We start from the raw sequence: 22,120 nt of genomic DNA on the forward strand, positions 1-22,120 counted from the left end.
ACGGCTGTGTAGTGCTGGAATGGGAATAGGGAGGGGGCTGGATGGGTGAGGACAGTGACTAACGAAGGTTGAGGCCAGCAGGGTTATGGGAACGTAGGATGTATTGCAGGGAAAGTTCCCACCTGCGCAATTCAGAAAAGCTGGTGTTGGTGGGAAGGACCCATATGGTACAGGCTGTGAAGCTGTCATTGAGATGAAGGATATCACATTTGGCAGCGTGTTCAGACACAGGATGGTCCACTTGTTTTTTGGCCACAGTTTGTCGGTGGCCATTGACGCCGACAGACAGCTTGTTGGTTGTCATGCCTACATAGAATGCAGCACAGTGGTTGCAGCTTAGCTTGTAAATCACATGACTGGTTTCACAGGTAGCCCTGCCTTTAATGGGATAGGTGATGTTAGTGACCGGACTGGAGTAGGTAGTGGTAGGAGGATGTATGGGACAGGTCTTGCATCTAGGTCTGTTACAGGGGTATGAGCCATGAGGTAAGGGATTGGGAGCAGGGGTTGTGTAAGGATGGACGAGTATATAGTGTAGGTTCAGTGGGTGGCAGAATACCATGGTAGGAGAGGTGGGAAGGATAGTGGGCAGGACATTTCTCATTTCAGGGCACGACGAGAGGTAATTGAAACCCTGGCAGGGAATGTAATTCAATTGCTCCAGTCCCGGATGGTACTGAGTTACGAGGGGAATGTTCCTCTGTGGCCGGACTGTGGGACTTTGGGAGGTGGTGGGAGACTGGAAAGATAAGGAACAGGAGATTTGTTTTTGTACAAGGATGGGAGGATAAATACGGTCAGTGAAAGCTTCAGTGAGACCCTTGGTATATTTTGAGAGGGACTTTTCCCCCCCCGTTGTGCATCCATTTCATCCTTTACCCACATTTCACACGTCTTTGGGTGTATTTTGCGTAATTTCTACTTTCTTATGTAATTTTTCGCATTTTTTGCACCACCATGGATCTTTGCTCCTTCAATCTGCGTCAATACAGACAAGTTTCCTAATCCCTAGCCAGATCCCAGTCCCACATACTATTCCTGCGTTTTTGCTTGGCTTATGAAATCCCCCATAATGGCATTACCATCAAATTACCCATCTCTGGTTGCCACCACTCCTTCCACAATGACCTTCACCTGTTCAGATTCCGTCAATCTTTATCACTCACCAACGTAGTCCTGCAAAACCATATTAACCAAGCCCAATCCTCCTTGCAGTACCTTCCCTCCATCTGCAGAATTCTCCTGCTATGTAATCCCAAATTCCTGGAACCCATAACACATACTGAAACTCTTGCCCTGCAGGAACTTGAGCAACATGCACAACACCACCTCAAAAAGCTCTCCATCCTACTCACTTCCTACTCCCGCCTCGGAGTACCACTGTCCACCACTTCTACAACAACCTCCAAACCTCCCCCACTTCCGCTCATAGCTGACAAACCCTATCTCACAGACTTACTACACTATCCCCATCCTCCAAAACTTCCTCCCACCACCACCACCACCCAACCCAGAACCTAAACAGACCCGCAACACAGTTATGAACCTTTCCTCCAGAAGCCTTAATCCCACAGAAATATCAGTCCTTTCCAAAGGTCTCACCTTTTGCCCCACTCCCAAATTCAACCATGCAGGACTAGTTAAAGACCTCCTGTCCTCCTCCCGGTCCTTACAGTGGAAACACTTTTTCACCACCAACCCGACCAATCAGACTCAACCTACGACCAATATTGAACACCCAGCCTAACTCAGTTTCACTCCTCTACCTAACTGTGATCCACCCACACTGCCTCCAACCCCCCCCCCCCCGTTAACTTTCCAGAATTTCTTAAACTTGAACGTTGCCTCAACATCATTCCCCAGATCCCTCAACATGCAAACTAACCTTACATCCGCAGAAAGAACTGCAGTCCTCCATCTAAAAACTGATCCCGACCTTATAACCCTGCCTGCTCAGAAAGGCTCCATCACCATTATGAACTGCAAGGATTATGTGGCAGAACGACTCCGTCAGCTGTCAGATACTTCCACCTACAAACCATGCCACAATGATCCCATTCCAGTAATCCAGTAGGATCTCCAGTCACTACTTAAGTCCTTAGGCCCATCCCAGAAACTCTCCCCACACTCCCACCTTCTACATGCTTCCTAAAGTCCAAAAACCCAACCACCCTGGACACCCCATATCAGCCAGTTACTGTGCCCCCACTGAGAGAATCTCTGCTCTCGTAGATTAACACCTTCAACCTATTACCCGGAACCTATCCTACTATATAAAAGCTACTAACCATTTTCTCGACCCACTCTCCACAGTTCCTGTTCCTTTACCACACGGTGCCCTGCTTGTCACTACTGATGCCACCTCCCTGTACAGTGACATTCCTAATGCCCATGGCCTTACTGCTATCGAACACTACCTTTCCAGATGCCCTATGGATTCCAAACCAACAACCTCCTTCCTAGTCTCCATGACTAACTACATCCTCACCCACAATTACTTCTCCTTTGAAGGCATTACCTACAAACAAATCCATGGTACGGCTATGGGCACCCGCACGGCACCATCCTACACTAACCTATTCATGGGCCATCTAGAGCAATTCTTCCTAAAAACCCAAAATCCTAAGCTAGTTCAGATTCATTGATGACATATTTGCTATCTGGATTGAAGGTGAGGACACCTTATTCACATTCCTCCAGAACCTCAACAACTTCTCTCCCATTTGCTTCACCTGGTACTACTCAACCCAACAAAGCACCTTCCTAGACGTTGACCTTCACCTCAGAGATGGCTACATCAGTACCTCTGTCCATATCAAACCTGTTAACAACCAGCAATACCTCCACTTTGACAGCTGCCACCTATTCCATACCAAGAGGTCCCTTCCGTACAGCCTAGCCACCCGTGGTTGTCGCATCTGCAGTGACGAGCAGTCCCTTTCAAATTATACCAAAGGTCTCACTGAAGCTTTCACTGACCGTATTTATCCTCCCATCATTGTACAAAAACAAATCTCCCGTGCCTTATCTTTCCAGTCTCCCACCACCTCCCAAAGTCCCACAGTCCGGCCACAGAGGAGCATTCCCCTCGTAACTCTGTACCATCCGGGACTGGAGCAATTGAATTACATTCCCTGCCAGGGTTTCAATTACCTCTCGTCGTGCCCTGAAATGAGAAATGTCCTGCCCACTATCCTTCCCACCTCTCCTACCATGGTATTCTGCCACCCACTGAACCTACACTATATACTCGTCCATCCTTACACAACCCCTGCTCCCAATCCCTTACCTCATGGCTCATACCCCTGTAACAGACCTAGATGCAAGACCTGTCCCATACATCCTCCTACCACTACCTACTCCAGTCCGGTCACTAACATCACCTATCCCATTAAAGGCAGGGCTACCTGTGAAACCAGTCATGGGTCCTTCCCACCAACACCAGCTTTTCTGAATTGCGCAGGTGGGAACTTTCCCTGCAATACATCCTACGTTCCCATAACCCTGCTGGCCTCAACCTTCGTTAGTCACTGTCCTCACCCATCCAGCCCCCTCCCTGTTCCCATTCCAGCACTACACAGCCGGCATTTCACCGCCACACCCAGTCTTTTTATTTCTCTCCATTCCGTTACTCACCCCCTCCCCCCTCCGCATCTTCTCTCCTGCCCTCTGTCTAAACTGCAACACTTCACTGTCTGCCACTCCCACCATACTATCCCTCCCCGTCCCCGCCGCAGCCTCCTCCTTACTCCCACCCAGTCACCACTCCCATCATGCACTGGTGCTGCTGCTCGCAGTGTAGTTTCAGCTCTGAGACTGCAGACGTATGTGCAAGTTGTGTTTGCATGAGTGTGCGTATATGTGTGTGTGTGTGTGTGTGTGTGTGTGTGTGTGTGTGTCTACTGCTGACAAAGGCCTTAATGGCCGAAAGCTATAATTGTGTGAATCTTTTTGTTGTGCCTATTGAAACTCAGCATCTCCGCTTTTTTGTGAAATGTATTATATGTTTGTTTTTCCTTTGTCACAACTTCGATTGATTGTTTTTTAATGAGTAATAATTTTTATTCATGACAAGTGGATCCCACTTCCAACAAACTCCTTAAATATGGAAACATCTTGGGGAAACTTAAGTTAATAAATTTTCTTTGTTTAAGGGGGACGGGGGGGGGGGAACACCACTCGTGTGTGTGTGTGTGTGCGCGCGCACACACATGCACACACAAAACATGGAGCTACCATTTGAACATATTTTTTGAGTGTTCCTCCTCTACTTATATGTTAACATAACAGCTTACCTACACACTGCAGTGACGTCGGCCCAAAATTATTTAACATTTTACAGCAACACTGGAATAACCACAACTTTTACCAATTTTCTTTAATTATCCAGAATGGCTTTACCAAAAAGGCTTACGTAAACAGAAGTTCAATACCTTATATTCAAACACTGGAAAATACTAGATGGAATAACAAGAATATGAAAGGGTGGATGCTCCTCAAAACATGCAGGAGGCACTGACAGGCAGACAGGCACAATGAAAGAGACTGGTTTATAAAATTCAGCAATCAGTCTATCTCCATTAGGCATATACCCCCCCCCCACACACACACACAAACACGTATTCATATATGCACAACTCACACGGTCACTGTTCACTGTTGTCTACGGACAACCAGGTTTGACAGCAACTGTGTCTGAGCTAAGCAAAGCAGAAACCTTTATGGGGGTACAAAAAGATGTAAAGCAGGGAGAGATGTAGGAGACCATGCCAGTGCAGTCCAAGCAAGCGTGTATAAATATGGTGGGGTCTGCTTGGTGGGAGAGAGGAGGGAGGGGGGAGGGGGAAGAAGGGAACAGAGCCAAGTGCAAAAGGAAAAAGCACTAACTAGATGATTTGGTAGGATTGAAAGTGTGGGTAGTACTGGAATGAGAGCAGGGAAGGGATAGGTGGAGAACAGACTAGAGTGCACACCATCTAACTTGACTGGTGGCTTCTGTACAGCCAGAGTAGTGGTGGGGGAAGCCTTCGGTTGCAATGTAGCAATGTGCATTAGCTGCACTCCATTCAGCAGTTGGCTGCTGACTGGCACCCATTAATGTTACATAAACGTACAAGACACTTGACAAGTGCAACGATTTATACATTTGTGAGGAAAGCTGTGTTATCAAACTGTGTGCCTTTAAAATACAGGGTTTTATAAAATGTGTAACACAGGAAGAAAAAAAAGAAAAAAAAATACACAATAATAGGATGAACAGTGACAACAATAATACACACATTTGCATTACTTGTCATTTGTTGATCGATGAGTAATTGGGAAATACTGCTGCACATTTATCTATCTTTCCCAGAAAATATGTTCATCTTGTGATGTCTTGCAAAATAAAGTTTAAAAAGGAGGAGAAAAGAAATATAGTGAAAAAATGTTATATTTACTGACACATCCTGAACCAGCAGTGGCTTTTGACCATCCTCAAACAATTTTTATAATACACACAAAATGTCTTGTAATATGGGAAAAACCACTGTACATTTTCGAGTATTTATCTCTCCCTTTTGAACCCAAGATAAAGTTCACCTTGCAATTGCTAGCAACCTGTAGCACAATTATCTATTTGGAATTGCAGACAAATTACATGCACGTTCAAAATTAAGCCTGCCTTTTTTGAAGTGAGTTAGCGAACATCTGAGCGATATACTTTAACAGACTCTTTTCAGCATGCACCTCAAAGAATCTTACTTCAAAAAATATAAGAAAGGTCTGTTGCACATTTAAGAAGATATTTTCTGCTTCTAGATACCTCACCTACAACAATTTATAACTGTCGTTGATATTGTTTTTATTGTACAAAGTTATTACCATACATAATATAAAACAAGTTTGTTGGTGCTAGTCTTGAAGAAAGCAAGGACAGATTTCGATAACTGCCCAACACAAATTTTCAAAGGAGATATTAGAATATTTTATCACCAAAATATCGCGTGGAATGTACGAATAATCATTTTTTCAAAAGTGAAGACAGCAGTCCAATTAGCATAAATAGAAAAGAAATTTTATGTAATGAAATTTTCACTCTGCAGCGGAGTGTGCGCTGATGTGAAACTTCCTGGCAGATTAAAATTGTGTATAGGACCAAGACTTGAACTCGGGACCTTTGCCTTTCACAGGCAAGTGCTCTACCAACTGAGCTAGCCAAGAACAAAGGAACCTTTGTGTGTCCCACATCCTCACTTGCCTTCGCACGTCAGTCTTGAATGACACTCTTTCACATATGTTTCACCACAATAATAAATACGAGAGTTTTCGGCTTCTTTTATCTCGTACATTTTTCTAAAGAACACAGTTCTTGTTGCTACAATGTCACTTCTTTCCAAGAGCAGTTTTCTTCTATTATTGGCATTTCTCTATTTAAATCCCATTTCCCTTAATATTCTGCACATGGTAGATTTGCTACCATTGAAACTGTCTGCTTCTTCCACGTATAAACATAGTTTATCTGCTGTAGGATACTCATCTTCATTGTAAAAGTACAATACTTTGTGCTGTAACACATTCTTGCTGAAACTGTCAAACTCACTTACAAATTTCTTTCAATTTTGGCACTTACCAGGAGGCTTAACAACAGTGATCTCTTCTCTTCAGCATCTGGATCTATTGTGTAGTGTGAGCCATGGGGCAAAGTGCTGGGAAGAGATGTGGATTAGGAACAGAAAATGATAATGTGTAGGGTATTACTTTTTGAGAAGTAAGTCATATTCTCATTTCAGGGAATGACGAGTATAGTCAAAACCTCGGCTGATATTTTGATTCAGTTACTCCACTTATGGGTGTTACTTAGTCATGAGAAGGGTGCTCCTACTTGGCCAGACAGTGGGTATGTGAAAAGGGGGGGGGGGGGGGGGGGGGAGCAAGGTATATCTATTTCTGGACAATGTGTGGAGGGTAATTTCGGTCATTGGTGGCCTCAATGATACCCCTGGCATATTTGGAGAGGGGCAGCTAGTCGCTACAGATACGAAATCAAGGAAGGCGGCTTGTTGAGCTGAAGAAAACCAGCTGAAGTGTATGAGGGAGAAGATGTGGAGGTTCTGCAGAAATCTGGATGCTTCCTACATAATGAAAATTCAACCGCCCAGGACAAATTGTTGCGGCCAAGCCCTTGTGGACCAACACCTTCAACCTATTACTCACAACCTACCCTCTTGTATGTAAGATGCCAACTGTTTCATCTAAGGGCTCCCCACAGTTCCTGTTTCTTTACTATCTGGTGTCTTATGCCACCTCCCTGTACACGAACATCTTCCACGTCTACGTACTTCTTGCTATTTAATACTACCTTTCCCAATGCCAAACTAACTCCTGAACCACTACCTGCCTTGTGGTCACTACAACCAAATACATCCTCAAACACAATTACTTCTCCTTTGACAGCCCTACAAAAAAATTTTGGTACAGCATTGGGCACTTACTAGCTATACTATTCTAACCTATTAATGGAGCACCCATGGGAATCTTTCGGTTCACCCCAGAATACCAAGCCTCTCACCTGGCTCAGATTCATTGTCGACATATTCATGATCTGGATAGAGGGCGAGGAAATCCTATCCACATTCCCCAGGACCAACATCATCTTCCCATTCATTTCCACCAATCTTCTTCAACCCAACAAACCACTTTCCTCAATGTAGACCCCCCCTCTCGAAGATGGCTACATCAGTACCTCCATCCACATCAAACCAAGAATAGGCCTATCTCCATTTCAACAGCAACCACCCATTCCACACCAGCAAGTCCCTTATATAAAAATTAGCCAATTGTGACTGTTGCATCACTATTGACAAGCAGTTCCTCTCCAAGTGCACCAAAGGTCACACCAAAGTCTTCATATACCTAACTTAATGCCCCCCCCCCCCCCCGTACACTTTTTCCAGTAAAAGATCTCCCATGCCTCATCCTCCCAGTCACCTACTACCCCCACATACCCACTGTCAGCCAAACAAACATCAGTCTCGTGACAAAGAGACACGCACAAGCGGAGCAACTGAATCACATTCTCTCCGGAGTTTCAACTACTTCTTGTCGTGCCCTGAAATCAGGAATATAATGCCCACTCCTACCATAGTGGCATTCAGCCACCTATCCATCCTAAACAATATCACCGTCCAGCCATAGTCCACCTATGCTCACAACCCCTTGCCCCATGGCTCATATCACCACCATAGACCCAGATGCAAGACCTGTTCCACACATCATCCCTCTGCAACATACACTGGGCCTGTCACATGCATCACCCATCCCATCAAAAGACAGGACCACCTGTGCAAGCAGCTATGTGAGCTGAAAACTTAGCCACAGTAACTGTTTCATGTTCTACTTTCGTATGACCACTAACTAGCTGTGAAAGTTCAAATAAAACTATTTATCTGTGTCGTCACTTTTTATTTTCTTCCACAACGTGTTTTGAGAGTTTACACTCTCATCTTCAGGTGGAAAACAGCAACATCTTGTTACATGTGTACCAGCTGCATGCAGCTAGTAGATTGTTTTGGTTTCATTTTACTACAAAAAGTTAACAGGCACTTGCTATCATCATATGGCACTAAGATTGTGCATCTGAAATGGCGACTGAGTTACTTACAATCTGTTCCAGTGTACAGAACCGTGCAGTTTGTCATAAATGAACATTCATGACTTGATTTTTTACACAGAAACAAAAACCACTGATATAAACACACCAAAGGTTGTAGCATTGTAAAGATATGGTACTTTATCTCAGAGATCATTCATGTCTAATTTACATTGTGGATCAGAGACACAAATAGCAATTATGAAATTCTTCCTTTTTTACAACATAAAACAAAATAGATAAAGTAAGTGTGCAGACTTAGTATGAAAATACTGTTTCTCTACAGTGCTTTTTAACTTACTCCCTAGATAGAAGGCAGAAATAGTAATAATGCATCATTTACCAACAAAGCTTTTAAAGCAGCTCATTGCCACTGTAACAGCTTTTTCATTTCATGTGTTCTGTCCACGTTTTCTGCAGTGAATGAAAATTTCCATCTCTTCATAAAGGATTGAGTTTATGGTGTATGTTCATTTTGTGAAATGTCATTAAGATTGTCACCCATGTTATCAAAGGAATATCCTGTGTCCTGAATGCATATAGCTATAGCAGATTTATTGGATGTGATATATCTAAATTCATTAATGTGTTCTTTGAGTCTAGTTCAAAAGCTTCGTCCAGTCTGACCTACATTTTTCGTGTTGAGCATTAATTGCATTTTATCTTGTAAAAAAAAAAAAAAAAAACCTACACTGTGATATCAAAAGTATCCGAATACCCCCAAAATCATACGTTTCTCATATTAGGTGCATTGTGCTGCCACCTACTCCATATCAGCAACCTCAGTAGTCATTAAACATCATGAGAGAGCAGACTAGGGCGCTCCATGGAACTCACGGACTTCGAACATGGTCAGGTGATTGGGTGTCATATGTTTGTATGTGAGATTTCCACATTCCTAAACATCCCTAGGTCCATTGTTTCTGATGTAACAGTGAAGTGGAAATGTGAAGGGACACAAACAGCACAAAAGTGTACAGCCGATCTCGTTAGTTGACTGACAAGAGACTGCCGACAGCTAAAGATGGTTGTAATGTGTAATAGGCAGACATCATTCCAGACCATCACACAGGATCCACTGCAAGTACTATGACAGTTAGGTGGGAGGTGAGGAAACTTGGATTTCACAGTCGAGCGGCTGCTCACAAGCCACAAATCACGCCGGTAAATGCCAAACGACGCCTCGCTTGGTGTAAGGAGTGCAAATGTTGGACAATTGAAAAGTGGAAAAACGTTGTGTGCAATGATGAATCACGGTACACAGTGTGACGATCCAGTGGCAGGGTGTGGGTATGACGAATGCTCGGTGAACGTCATCTGCCAGCATGTGTAACGCCAACAATAATATTTGAAGGCAGTAGTGTTGTTATAGTGTGGTCGTGTTTATCATTGAGGGGGCTTGCACCCCTTGCTGTTTTGCATGGCACTATCACAGCACAGACCTACATTGATGTTTTAACACCCTCTTACTTCCCACTGTTGAAGAGCAATTTGAGAAGGGTAATTGCATCTTTCAACACGATCGAGCACCTGTTGATAGTGCATGGCCTGTGGCGGAGTGGTTACACAACAACATCCCTGTAATAGACGCCTGCACAGAGTCCTGACCTGAGTCCTGTAGAACACCTCTGGGATATTTTGGAACGTCCACTTCGTGCCAGGCCTCAGTGACCAACATCGATACATCTCCTTAGTGCAGCCCTCCATAAAGAATGGGCTGCCATTCCCCAAGGAACCTTCCAGCACATTACTGAACATATGCATGCAAGAGTGGAAGCTGACGTCAAGGCTAAGTGTGGGCCAACACCATATTGAATTCCAGCATTACCAATGGAGGGCGCCATGAACTTTGAAGTCATTTTCAGCCAGGTGTCTGGATACTTTTGATCACACAGTGTAAGTTGGAAAATTCATCTTTACTGGTTTTTGTATTGTGTGGCAGTCTATATTACCTAATTTATTGAATTTACTGTTTGTGCAACGAGCTCCTTTAGGAGCTTTGCACGTATACTAAATGATGCACTGTATCTGTTTCTACCTCCTACTTCCCGAACCCATGTTACTGTCATATATTTTGCAATGTAATACCTTTAACAAGATGATGTAAAGAAAGAAATAATTTCATAAATGCCGTATGTATCTCTGATCCACAATGTGTACTAGCTATCAAAATCGTGGGAGGCAAAGTACCATACCTTTGTTTCGCAACAACCTTTGATATGTTAACATTCACGGTTCACATTTCAGTGTGGAAAATCAAGTCAAAAATGTTCACCTATGATGAACTGCAGGGTTCTGTTTATTGGAACAGATTGTAATTCCTCGCCATTTCAAATGAATAAACTTAGTGCCATATAACAATAACAAGTGTCTGTTATACTTTTTGTAGCAAAATGAAACCAAAACAAAGAACTATCTGCATCCAGCTGGTACACATATAACAAGATATTGCTGTTTTCCACCTGAGGACGAGAGTATAAACCTTTGAAATTAGTCGTGGGAAAAAAATAAAAAGTGACTGACACAGATAAATTGTTTTATTTGAACTTTGACTGTCAAAACAGTCCAACTTTCTAAAAAAAACAGTCCAACATGGACAACATACGGTAATTTCAAGCTGGCTACCGTGTGAACAGCTACTGCCAGACTGTGGCCAAGAGAGAGCAGGATCACCAAGCTGCTCAGCACGACACCTAACACAATGTGCTAGGCTTCATCTACTGTTTCACAGCCTACGAAATATGAATTCTTTCTGTCCTCCACCTGCCTATTCCCTTCCCCTGATTCCAATCCAGCCTCCCCCCCTCTCAGCATCTCACCTGAAGGCCTTTACACCTTTTCTACCCCCCCCCCTCCAACCTCTCCCCAAACGCACAGCCTCCTGATGATGCACCTAGAAGCCCACTATCCCGTACCCCCAAAGTCCCTGCGTACTCCCACGTGCAGCACATTCATGATTCCCCACCCCTGACCTGCATGTCTTCCCAGCCCACACCTGTTCAGAACCCCCACTACTCCCCCCAACTGAGATAACAGTTTCTCAGACACAGTCTGGCCTTAACATTCAGAGACAACAGTGGCCATATGCGTGTGACTTGTGCTTGTGTGTCTTTTCTTGTCCAGGACTGATGAGGACTTACTCTGATAGCGGAATTTTATCTAGCAGTCTTTTTCATTGTACCTGTGTGCCACTCACCACAACCTCTATGTGGTGAGTAGCAATTTATCCTTTCCATATTATTATGACACATTATGTTCAGAAGAAATATCGAATTTAATTGATGAAAGGAGAAAATATAAAAATGTAGTAAATGAAGCAGGCAAAAAGGAATACAAACAACTAAAAAATGAGATTGACAGGAAGTGCAAAATGGCTAAGCAGGGATGGCTAGAGGACAAATGTAAGGATGTAAAGGCTTATCTCACTAGGGGTAAGATACATACTGCCTACAGGAAAATTAATGAGACCTTTGGAGAAGAGAGAACCACTTGTATGAATATCAAGAGCTCAGATGGAAACCCAGTTCTAAGCGAAGAAGGGAAAGCAGAAGGGTGGAAGGAGTGTATAGAGGGTCTGTACAAGGGTGATGCACTTGAGACAGTACTATGGAATGGAAGCGGATGCAGATGAAGATGAAATGGGAGATATGATACTGCGTAAAGAGTTTGACAGAGCACTGACCCGAGTCTAAACAACGCCCCGGGAATAGACAACATCCCATTAGAACTACTGATAGCCTTGGGAGAGCCAGCCCTGACAAAACTCTACCATCTAGTGAGCAAGATGTACGAGACAGGCGAAAGACCCTCACACTTCAAGAAGAATATAATTCCAATCCCAAAGAAACCTGGTGTTGACAGATGTGAAAATTACCGAACTATCAGTTTAATAAGCCACAGCTGCAAAATACTAATGCGAATTCTTTACAGACAAATGGAAAAACTGGTAGAAGCCGACCTCGGGGAAGATCAGTTTGGATTCCGTAGAAATGTTGGAACACATGAGGCAATACTGACCTTATGACTTATCTTAGAAGAAAGATTAAGGAAAGGCAAACCAACATTTCTAGCATTTGTAGACTTAAGAGAAAGCTTGGGACGATGTTGACTGGAATACTCTCTTTCAAATTCTGATGGTGGCAGGGGTAAAATACAGGGAGCGAAAGGCTATTTACAATTTGTACAGAAACCAGATGGCAATTACAAGAGTCGAGGGGCATGAAAGGGAAGCAGTGGTCGGGAAGGGAGTGAGACAGGGTAGTAGCCTCTTCCCGATGTTATTCAATCTGTATATTGAGCAAGCAGTAAAGAAAACAAAAGAAAAATTCGGAGTAGGTATTAAAATCCATGGAGAGGAAGTAAAAACTTTGAGGTTCGCCGATGACATTGTAATTCTGTCAGAGACAGCAAAGGACTTGGAAGAGCAGTTGAACGGAATGGACAGTGTCTTGAAAGGAGGGTATAAGATGAACATCAACAAAAGCAAAACAAGGATAATGGAATGTAGTCGAATTAAGTTGGGTGATGGTGAGGGAATTAGATTAGGAAATGAGACACTTAAAGTAGTAAAGGAGTTCTGCTATTTGGGGAGCAAAATAACTGATGATGGTCGAAGTAGAGAGGATATAAAATGTAGACTGGCAATGGCAAGGAAAGCATTTCTGAAGAAGAGAAATTTGTTAACATCAAGTATAGATTTAAGTGCCAGGAAGTCGTTCCTGAAAGTATTTGTATGGAGTGTAGCCATGTATGGAAGTGGAACATGGACGATAAATAGTTTGGACAAGAAGAGAATAGAAACTTTCGAAATGTGGTGCTACAGAAGAATGCTGAAGATTAGATGGGTAGATCACATAACTAATGAGGAGGTATTGAATAGAATTGGGGAGAAGAGGAGTTTGTGGCACAACTTGACAAGAAGAAGGGACCGGTTGGTAGGACATGTTCTGAGGCATCAAGGGATCACAAATTTAGCATTGGAGGACAGCGTGGAGGGTAAAAATTGTAGAGGGAGACCAAGAGATGAATACATTAAGCAGATTCAGAAGGCTGTAGGCTGCAGTAGGTACTGGGAGATGATGAAGCTTGCACAGGATAGAGTACCATGGTAAGCTGCATCAAACCAATCTCAAGACTGAAGACCACAACAACAACAACAACAACAACAACAACATATTCAGTTAGAAATACATCAGTGACAGTCTTTCAAGATACAAAAATATCTGTTGTTCCATATCCACTAATATAACTGCACATATTCAAAACTTGCAGTATACTGTAACATTATGATATTGCACCTGTTAATTCATGGGTGTGGTACTAGCTTCTTACGAGGAGAAAGTAACTTAACTTCAACAAAAGAACTCAGTATGTTACAATTGTTTAGAATATAATAGGCAGTGCACACAAATGTGTTGACCTAAATAACACAAAAGGTAAATACCATATACATCACACAATTATAAAAACTCAATTGCCTATCCTGATGAATACCCTTCAAAATGAATTCAAATTAATCCAATTTCTAGATAATGCGCCTAACAAAAGACTCGTGACTCGCACCATGCTGAAACTTGGGTCGTTTATTTCTCATTGTTGATCAACGATGAAAAAATTCTGTGAAGAAAATTTTATCCATTGACATCACTTAAAAAATAATTAAATGTCACATTTTTTGCATGGTTTCTGACATTAAAAATTCTCACAGTAGGTGATTCACCTCTCTCAACATGGCTTCCATTGCTTCTGCTATGCAAGTGCTGATTTACCGATTGCAAATGATCATAAGGTAGCTACATATACGAGGGCTATCCACAAAGTACATTACGTTTTGGAATTAAAAATAGAGTATTGGAAATTATTTTTATTATATACAGATGAAAGCCACACTTAAATACTACTTTTCTACATAGTTGCCATTTAAATTAAGGCACTCATTGTAGCGATGGACGAGCTTGGAAATTCCTTCATCGTAAAATTCAGCCGCCTGCGCCTTCAACCACGTGCTTACCTCTTCTTGAAGATGTGCGTAGTCATCAAAACGCTGCATAGCCAACCACTTCTTCATTGCTGGAAATAAGTGAAAGTCGCTCGGTACCAGGTCGGGACTGTACGACGGATGAGGAAACAACTCCCACTTAAAAGATTTGAGAACTTCACGAATGGCATTTGCCGTGTGGGCCCGGGCATTGTCGTGAATCAGCAAGATCTTTGAGCCCAACTTTCCCCTGAGCTTGTTTTGTATTGCTCTTCTGAGGTTGTGCAGTGTTTGGCAATACCTTTGAGAGTTTATTGTAGTGCCTCTTTCCAGGAAATCCACAAAAATCGTATTTCTACTGGGTTACTGATTAACCACGTGGTTGAAGGCGCAGGCGGCCGAATTTTACGACGAAGGAATTTCCAAGCTCGTCCATCGCTATGATAAGTGCCTTAATTTAAATGGCAACTATGAAGAAAAGGTAGTATTTGGCTTTCATCTGTATATAATAAAAAAATTTCCCATACTTTATTTATTTTTAATTCCAAAACGTTATGTATTTTGTGGATAGCCCTCGTAGTTGTAAGTTAAATAGAACATAGCCAAAACGAACACCGGTTTAAAGCTTGCCGATGTCCAACACCTTACACAGGATCATATTACCAAAGAAGACTGAGGTAAATGTGTGAAGTACAGGGAGGAGATGCGAGATAAAGATCATTATGCTAAGAAATATGTTAGGAATATTGCAGTGGAATGAATTTTAATATGGCTGATTGAAAACACTGAGGTGAACTCTCATCAGAATCAGAACAAATTTAGCCATGTATAAAATCTGAAAAAAAAAAAAAAAAAAAAAAAAAAAAAAAAAAAAAAAATCAGCATTTAACTGCTGTTAATTCATCATGCTAATAATGTTTCTACCAGAGTGCATACATAGTTTTTTATATATCATCTGTAGAATTACACCCATTTTTATGTTTTTCTTTCAGTGCCTCTAACATACTACAGTTTCCTGAACATTTTTGTATACTGAACATCGGTGTTTGTGGTGATGTTTGCAGTTATGACACATCTGTAACAACCGTAAATTCAATCTTTTCCAGAAGCAGGGTACTTCTCAGGCTTATAAAGGCAAGCTGTCAGAAGAAGTATTGTGATGCCAATACACAATGGGCACTAAAAGCCTGTTAAATAAAGGCAAAACAATTTCACCCCTCTTACAGTATTTTATTTTATTTTCTCTCTCAAAACTTTTATGTTTTCATGACACAATATATATTGTGTGTACATGTTAGTATTTCTGTTTTATACAAAGGGTGAGTTGAAAAAATGATCCTCTTAAAATTTCTTGTAACATCTTTTTCACTTTTGTAATAACAGGCAGAAGTCTTCTTTTTGAGTAATTCAATCATATTATATGACTAAAAATACGATAATTTTTAGAATTTTTAATAGTATTTGAAATGAACACTAACTGGCAATTCTGTAATGTGATGAGATGACCTTGACTTTCCTAGTTTTGAGGCAACCAGTGTAACAGGTTATGCTAAAGAGAACATTTTGTTACCTGGGAATACTCTGTTGGAAAATCTGGGTAGTCAATCTCTTGTGACTGGGACCGACGGAAGCCACCTGCTCCTCTGCCAATTCCTCTTATATTTCCACGTAGTCCACGGCCCCGGTACCTTGGTGCTGCTCCTCTACCACCTCTGTACTGTGGCTGATATCCTCTCTCAGATGCATCGAAATGATGCCAGTGATTTTCATTATCATGATGGCCGAAATTCTCTGATCCTGCCAGACATAAATCATAAATGTAACAATATCTGAAATCTTGCTACTCACTTTATTACAAAAATTATAATTACTATCATGCTGCAAAGAAATCTGTACTCGCCTACAAATTACGATAACATGCAGAATCTGTTACATCATGTTGAAAAACAATACTAAATACAGTTGATTCAGTTCAAGGTCAAGTGCATGAACAATGAATATGTCAACTGATCTTTATAGAGTTTTCGTGAGCTGCCATGGAAAAAATTACATATTTCTGTTCCAAGTACACAGAGACGATATTTCCAGGCAGAGTACAAACAGTTCAGTTAGTTGATCAAAAATTTATTTACCCTGTTTCCTAGATATCAAAAGTTCTTGCAAACATTATGAAACAGTGAAACAATGTAGACTGAGAGTCAATACTAGTACTCATTACGCTGCCACAGTGATAGTTAATTTTTAATTTTGTCATTGGCATCTTATTTATGGAGCTAAGCTCATTCGCATATGGTACATCAAAATCGTATGTACCATAGCAATCTGCTACAGAAAACATTTAAACAAACATTAAAAAATATATACTTATGATTTCTTTCTGATGGAAGTCTGATAAATACAATTCCTTCAATTGTATAATGACTGGAGTAATAATTAAATCATTCCTTCACTGTGGAAATTCTCAACACAGAGTATAAATAACCATTGTCATCCATATGGTTTTTACTGCACGATAAAGGCTGCATGTGTGTATTTCCACACACTATGGTCTTCAGCTACATGCACATACCCACACTTCTCCTGCATATTTTTTAATGTCATCTCACAAATTTCATTAGCTCACCATCTTTAATCTCTTGAAATCCAGTAAAGCACTTCCCTCATCCACATACCAAACTGTTTGCTTGTCTACATGTTCTGTCCAGCTCTGTTTCAATTTAATAACAGCAATAATTATTTTTTCTACTTCACTATATTCCACGATCTGTTTGTTTCCCTGTCTTTCCCACAGTGCATCTAACTAGTGCTTGCTGAGCAGCCTTCAGATTTTGAATAACTCAAAACTGATAACGAACACCAATTGCAAACTTTTTCAAACTTGTTACTTTAAAAATCCAAGAGCACTACAAGCCAACCCTAATCTTCTTGTTTATTAATTTGTGTGTCAATCCACTCATCTTAAACTAGCCCAAATATAAAAACCTTGTAAACAGGTTCTACAATTTCACTATTAACTTTTACAATCTCCTTTTTATCATGTGCAATATACATTATTTTAGTCTTCTTACAGTCAATTTTCAGGTCTACTATCGAAGTTCCTCTACTGAGCCCTTCCAATTTTTGTTGCCTGTCATTTGCACTACATGAAAATCTTATGTCAGCAGCACAAATAATGTTCTCACATGTTCCATTAAGACTTATACATTCTTCATTTACCCAAATTAAGGATCTGAAAAAGGCACGCATATTACTTTTGATTCTGCAGCTTGTTCTTGTTTCACTCCTATTTTGAATTTTTCACTACCTTGACAACATGTAATGGAAGCCATAGCAGTGACGTATCTTCTTCAGTACGTATCACTGCCCCCCCCCCCCCTTCTTTCTTTCAATGGTTGCTTGAACAGATTTTGATGACACTGTCAAAAAAACTACAAAAAGGTATGGATTCTAGAGAAAGTGGTCAGTCATAAAAATGAATTTGAAAATTGTCCGCTACCAAACCCAGCATTTGTTTTATTAACTGACAGTAACCTTATATTTCTTTTATAAAGTTAATGATAATTTCAATGACTATCTTGTACACCGTGGAGGGAATTAACAGATTTATAGTTGAGTTTCTTGTTTGTCTCTTCTTTCTTGTGAAATAGGACAAAAAGAGCATTTTCTCAGTTTCGGGGAAATCCTCTCCTCTGCAGACAAAATATATAATTTTGCAGTACCCTTTTGTATTACTTTTCCATTACCTCTAACCATATCTACTGAAACATTATGATCTTCTAGTGCCTAATTTTTCTCCATGTGTCAAGTGGCTATGTGTGTATGTGTGTGTGTGTGTGACTGCAATGCATATGCAATACTGTTATTTACCGTGTCATCTGCAAGCTTATAGGGTTAAATGTGGTGTCAACACAACACACATTTGTTTGTTTTCTTCAAATTCTCATTGTTTTCATTTGTGTTTTTGGCAAATTTTTCATTACTTACATCTTCTCAGACTCCTGAAAAATATTTCTTCCAAATGTTCTCCTTTTATTGTTTACTTGATACTCTCTCCTCATTAATATCTGCTTTCCACATCTGAGATGTGTGTCTTTTGCTTTCTTTGCGCCTGCAACAAGTTTTGCTGTTTGGATAAGTGTCTGTTTTAAATAACTGCCTCACATTTTGTCTATGTCTGTGTAACTTCCATTTTTTACAATGTTGACCATGTTGCTTCATTTAATCTGGTATACCTCCACATATTCTTAAAGTATCATAATCTGTATTTCTGGATTCTTCTTGACGAATGTTTCTTTCTCGAGTAACTTTACTCTCCATCTCATGAATCTATGATAATTTGTAATTCAACAGTGGCTTAAGAACATCACATGCCCACTGATTCTTTATGGAGTACATTCCAGACAGTCCCTACTCTAAGAGGCAAGTTTCAAATAACAGTGCATCTACCTTTTCTTGGGCTGATTATAGGCAAATAGTGAGAATAACCCTTATTCCATATTTTCATTTGGTTCTGCAGTCTTAGCAAACCAGTTAATTGAAAGAAGGCATTGGGCTTCTGATTAATTTATTAGAATTAATATTCAACCATTTTTCAACTCTTATGACACTGTCTAGAGACAAAATGTCAAATACACACATAGCTGTACCAACTTCTCATTTCATGTACAGAGTATTTCCTCGTATCTTTTTCGTGGAAACCAACCCACGAAAGCAGAAAAAACAACAACTATTATAATCGGCTACTGTCATTAAAGCATGAGTTAATAAGGATGTATTTAATGTGAAATCAATATCCTTCAATGCTACACTTTATAAACTACTGCCCAGTAATTTGTCTGGAAGCACTTTACGTGACAAAATGTTTAAGCTAAACAGGAGGGTTATAATGGAAATACTAGAAATTGCAGAAAGAAACACTGACGAAAATTTCAAGACCAGTTAAAGAGTAAACACAGTAAAGAAGACATAATAATAGCAATATATATATATATATATATATATATATATATATATATATATATATATATATATATATAAAGAAAGATGATGAGACTTACCAAACAAAAGCGCTGGCAGGTCGATAGACACACAAACAAACACAAATATACACACAAAATTCAAGCTTTCGCAACAAACTGTTGCCTCATCAGGAAAGAGGGAAGGAGAGGGAAAGACGAAAGGATGTGGGTTTTAAGGGAGAGGGTAAGGAGTCATTCCAATCCCGGGAGCGGAAAGACTTACCTTAGGGGGAAAAAGGACAGGTATACACTCGCGCACACACACACATATCCATCCACACATACAGACACAAGCAGACATAGTAGACAAGCAGACATAGTAAATATGTCTGCTTGTGTCTGTATGTGTGGATGGATATGTGTGTGTGTGCGCGAGTGTATACCTGTCCTTTTTCCCCCTAAGGTAAGTCTTTCCGCTCCCGGGATTGGAATGACTCCTTACCCTCTCCCTTAAAACCCACATCCTTTCGTCTTTCCCTCTCCTTCCCTCTTTCCTGATGAGGCAACAGTTTGTTGCGAAAGCTTGAATTTTGTGTGTATATTTGTGTTTGTTTGTGTGTCTATCGACCTGCCAGCGCTTTTGTTTGGTAAGTCTCATCATCTTTCTTTTTAGATATATTTTTTCCACGTGGAATGTTTCCCTCTGTTATATATATATATATATATATATATATATATATATATATATATATATATATATATATATATAAAACAAAGATGATGTGACTTACCAAACGAAAGCAGAAAGCGCTGGCAGGTCGATAGACACACAAACACAAACATACACACAAAATTCAAGCTTTCGCAACAAACTGTTGCCTCATCAGGAAAGAGAGGGAAAGACGAAAGAATGTGGATTTTAAGGGAGAGGGTAAGGAGTCATTCCAATCCCGGGAGCGGAAAGACTTACCTTAGGGGGAAAAAAGGACGGGTATACACTCGCGCACGCACACACACACATATCCATCCACACATATACAGACACAAGCAGACATGTGGGTCTTTAAATATGTCTGCTTGTGTCTGTATATGTGCGTGTGTGTGTGTGCGTGTGTGTGTATGCGTGTGCGTGTGTATGCATGTGCGTGTGTATGCGTGCGTGTGTGTGTGTGTGTGTGTGTGTGTGTGTGTGTGTGTGCGCGCGCGCGAGTGTTGGGAAAATGGTTGATATGTTTTACACTTTTTTCTTGGTACTGGTGTACGTACTCCAATAACGGTTTCACATTGTAGCAAATCCCTTCATTTCTCTTTCTGTCCAAATTTGTGTACCCTGCTGTCTGGCATGTTAACATTCTTAGCTCTGGCATTTGTTTTCAATAAAAAACAGTAGCTTAAATCCAAGATATTTAAATTCTTTAATTTTTCTAAGACGATTGTTATTTATACAAATTTTGCTCGGCATGGGGTTCTTTCTCACTTTTTCTAATTTATTTATCAGCTGATACTGCCACTTAGTATTTATTAGAAATATTTTTAACCTTACTGATCGGATTTGAAGTCTGTTGCAACTTTTATTACTGGTGATAAATGTCTTTTACTTATTAGTTATTAACTGACCGACCCTAACCAGAGCATTGAGTTTAAGTTTTTACAGGAGATTTATGCTATGTTGCCAGACCACATGTAGTCTGTAATGACATAAAGAGGCTGTGAAAGATTTTCAATATGAACATTAAGTTTCCACAGTAGACTTAAAGTGGTTTTTGCAAGGTGTATCATTTTCTCCAGACTGCGGAGGCAAGGGTATTTTAATTCTTTCCCATTCATTTTGTTTGTGGACTTTTCATATCAACTTCATCTTCTGTAGTATCAATCTTTACATAATGCCCTATAACCTATTAATAAATAACAAGTAACACTCCCCTCCATGTCCCAAATTATTCCCAATTCAAACTCTGAAGAGGGTTTACTGACTACAACACATAATTACACTGAAATAATACCACACTGAGAACAATACTAAGGTATCAAATAACACTTACTGAGACTGTACTAACCCCTGTATATACAATCATAATCTTGTCTCTATCATATGTGTAAACAACCACATGTCCCTTCAAGCACCAATATGTTACATATATGCAAGTACACATATTACTCCAAGTATTGTGCTTTGGTTTTTGACACTATATATAGTGTGCATCAAAGCTGGGACCATTTCTAACTGGTATTTTCAGCAGGTCGTTATTATAGCAGCAACACACACAAGAAATCTATATGACATCCCAACTACTCACACAGGCAAGAAGTGTGTCAACACTTCCATAACACTATAACTGTGTTGCTAAACACATTTAACGACATGATTCTATACAGCATTTCTTGCTTGCAAGTGATGACTTTTTTCACACTAATCATATTATTTGTTAATGTCAGCACAAATTTTAGATGTAGGGATGTAACGCGGTCACATTCTTCACTCAAATGAGGCTTTTGACATAGTTCCACACTACTGTCAAATTAGTATGAGATATGGTAAGATGTGCAATGATACTT

The 22,120-nt window shown here is 40.5% G+C and overlaps 1 protein-coding gene across 4 annotated transcripts in view; it reads right to left on the reverse strand.

Moving 5' to 3' along the window:
- The window catches only part of LOC126199377 (la-related protein 1B), a 139,847-nt gene that overhangs the window by 61,457 nt on the left and 56,270 nt on the right, over window positions 1-22,120 (reverse strand). For all 4 annotated transcript variants that reach the window (XM_049936291.1, XM_049936292.1, XM_049936290.1 and 1 more), the window contains one exon: window positions 16,177-16,403. In XM_049936291.1, the coding sequence (XP_049792248.1) occupies window positions 16,177-16,403 (227 nt within the window). The remainder of the gene's footprint in view (window positions 1-16,176; window positions 16,404-22,120) is intronic.

The sequence above is a fragment of the Schistocerca nitens genome, chromosome 8 (assembly GCF_023898315.1).
Source record: "Schistocerca nitens isolate TAMUIC-IGC-003100 chromosome 8, iqSchNite1.1, whole genome shotgun sequence".
Classification (NCBI taxonomy): domain Eukaryota; kingdom Metazoa; phylum Arthropoda; class Insecta; order Orthoptera; family Acrididae; genus Schistocerca; species Schistocerca nitens.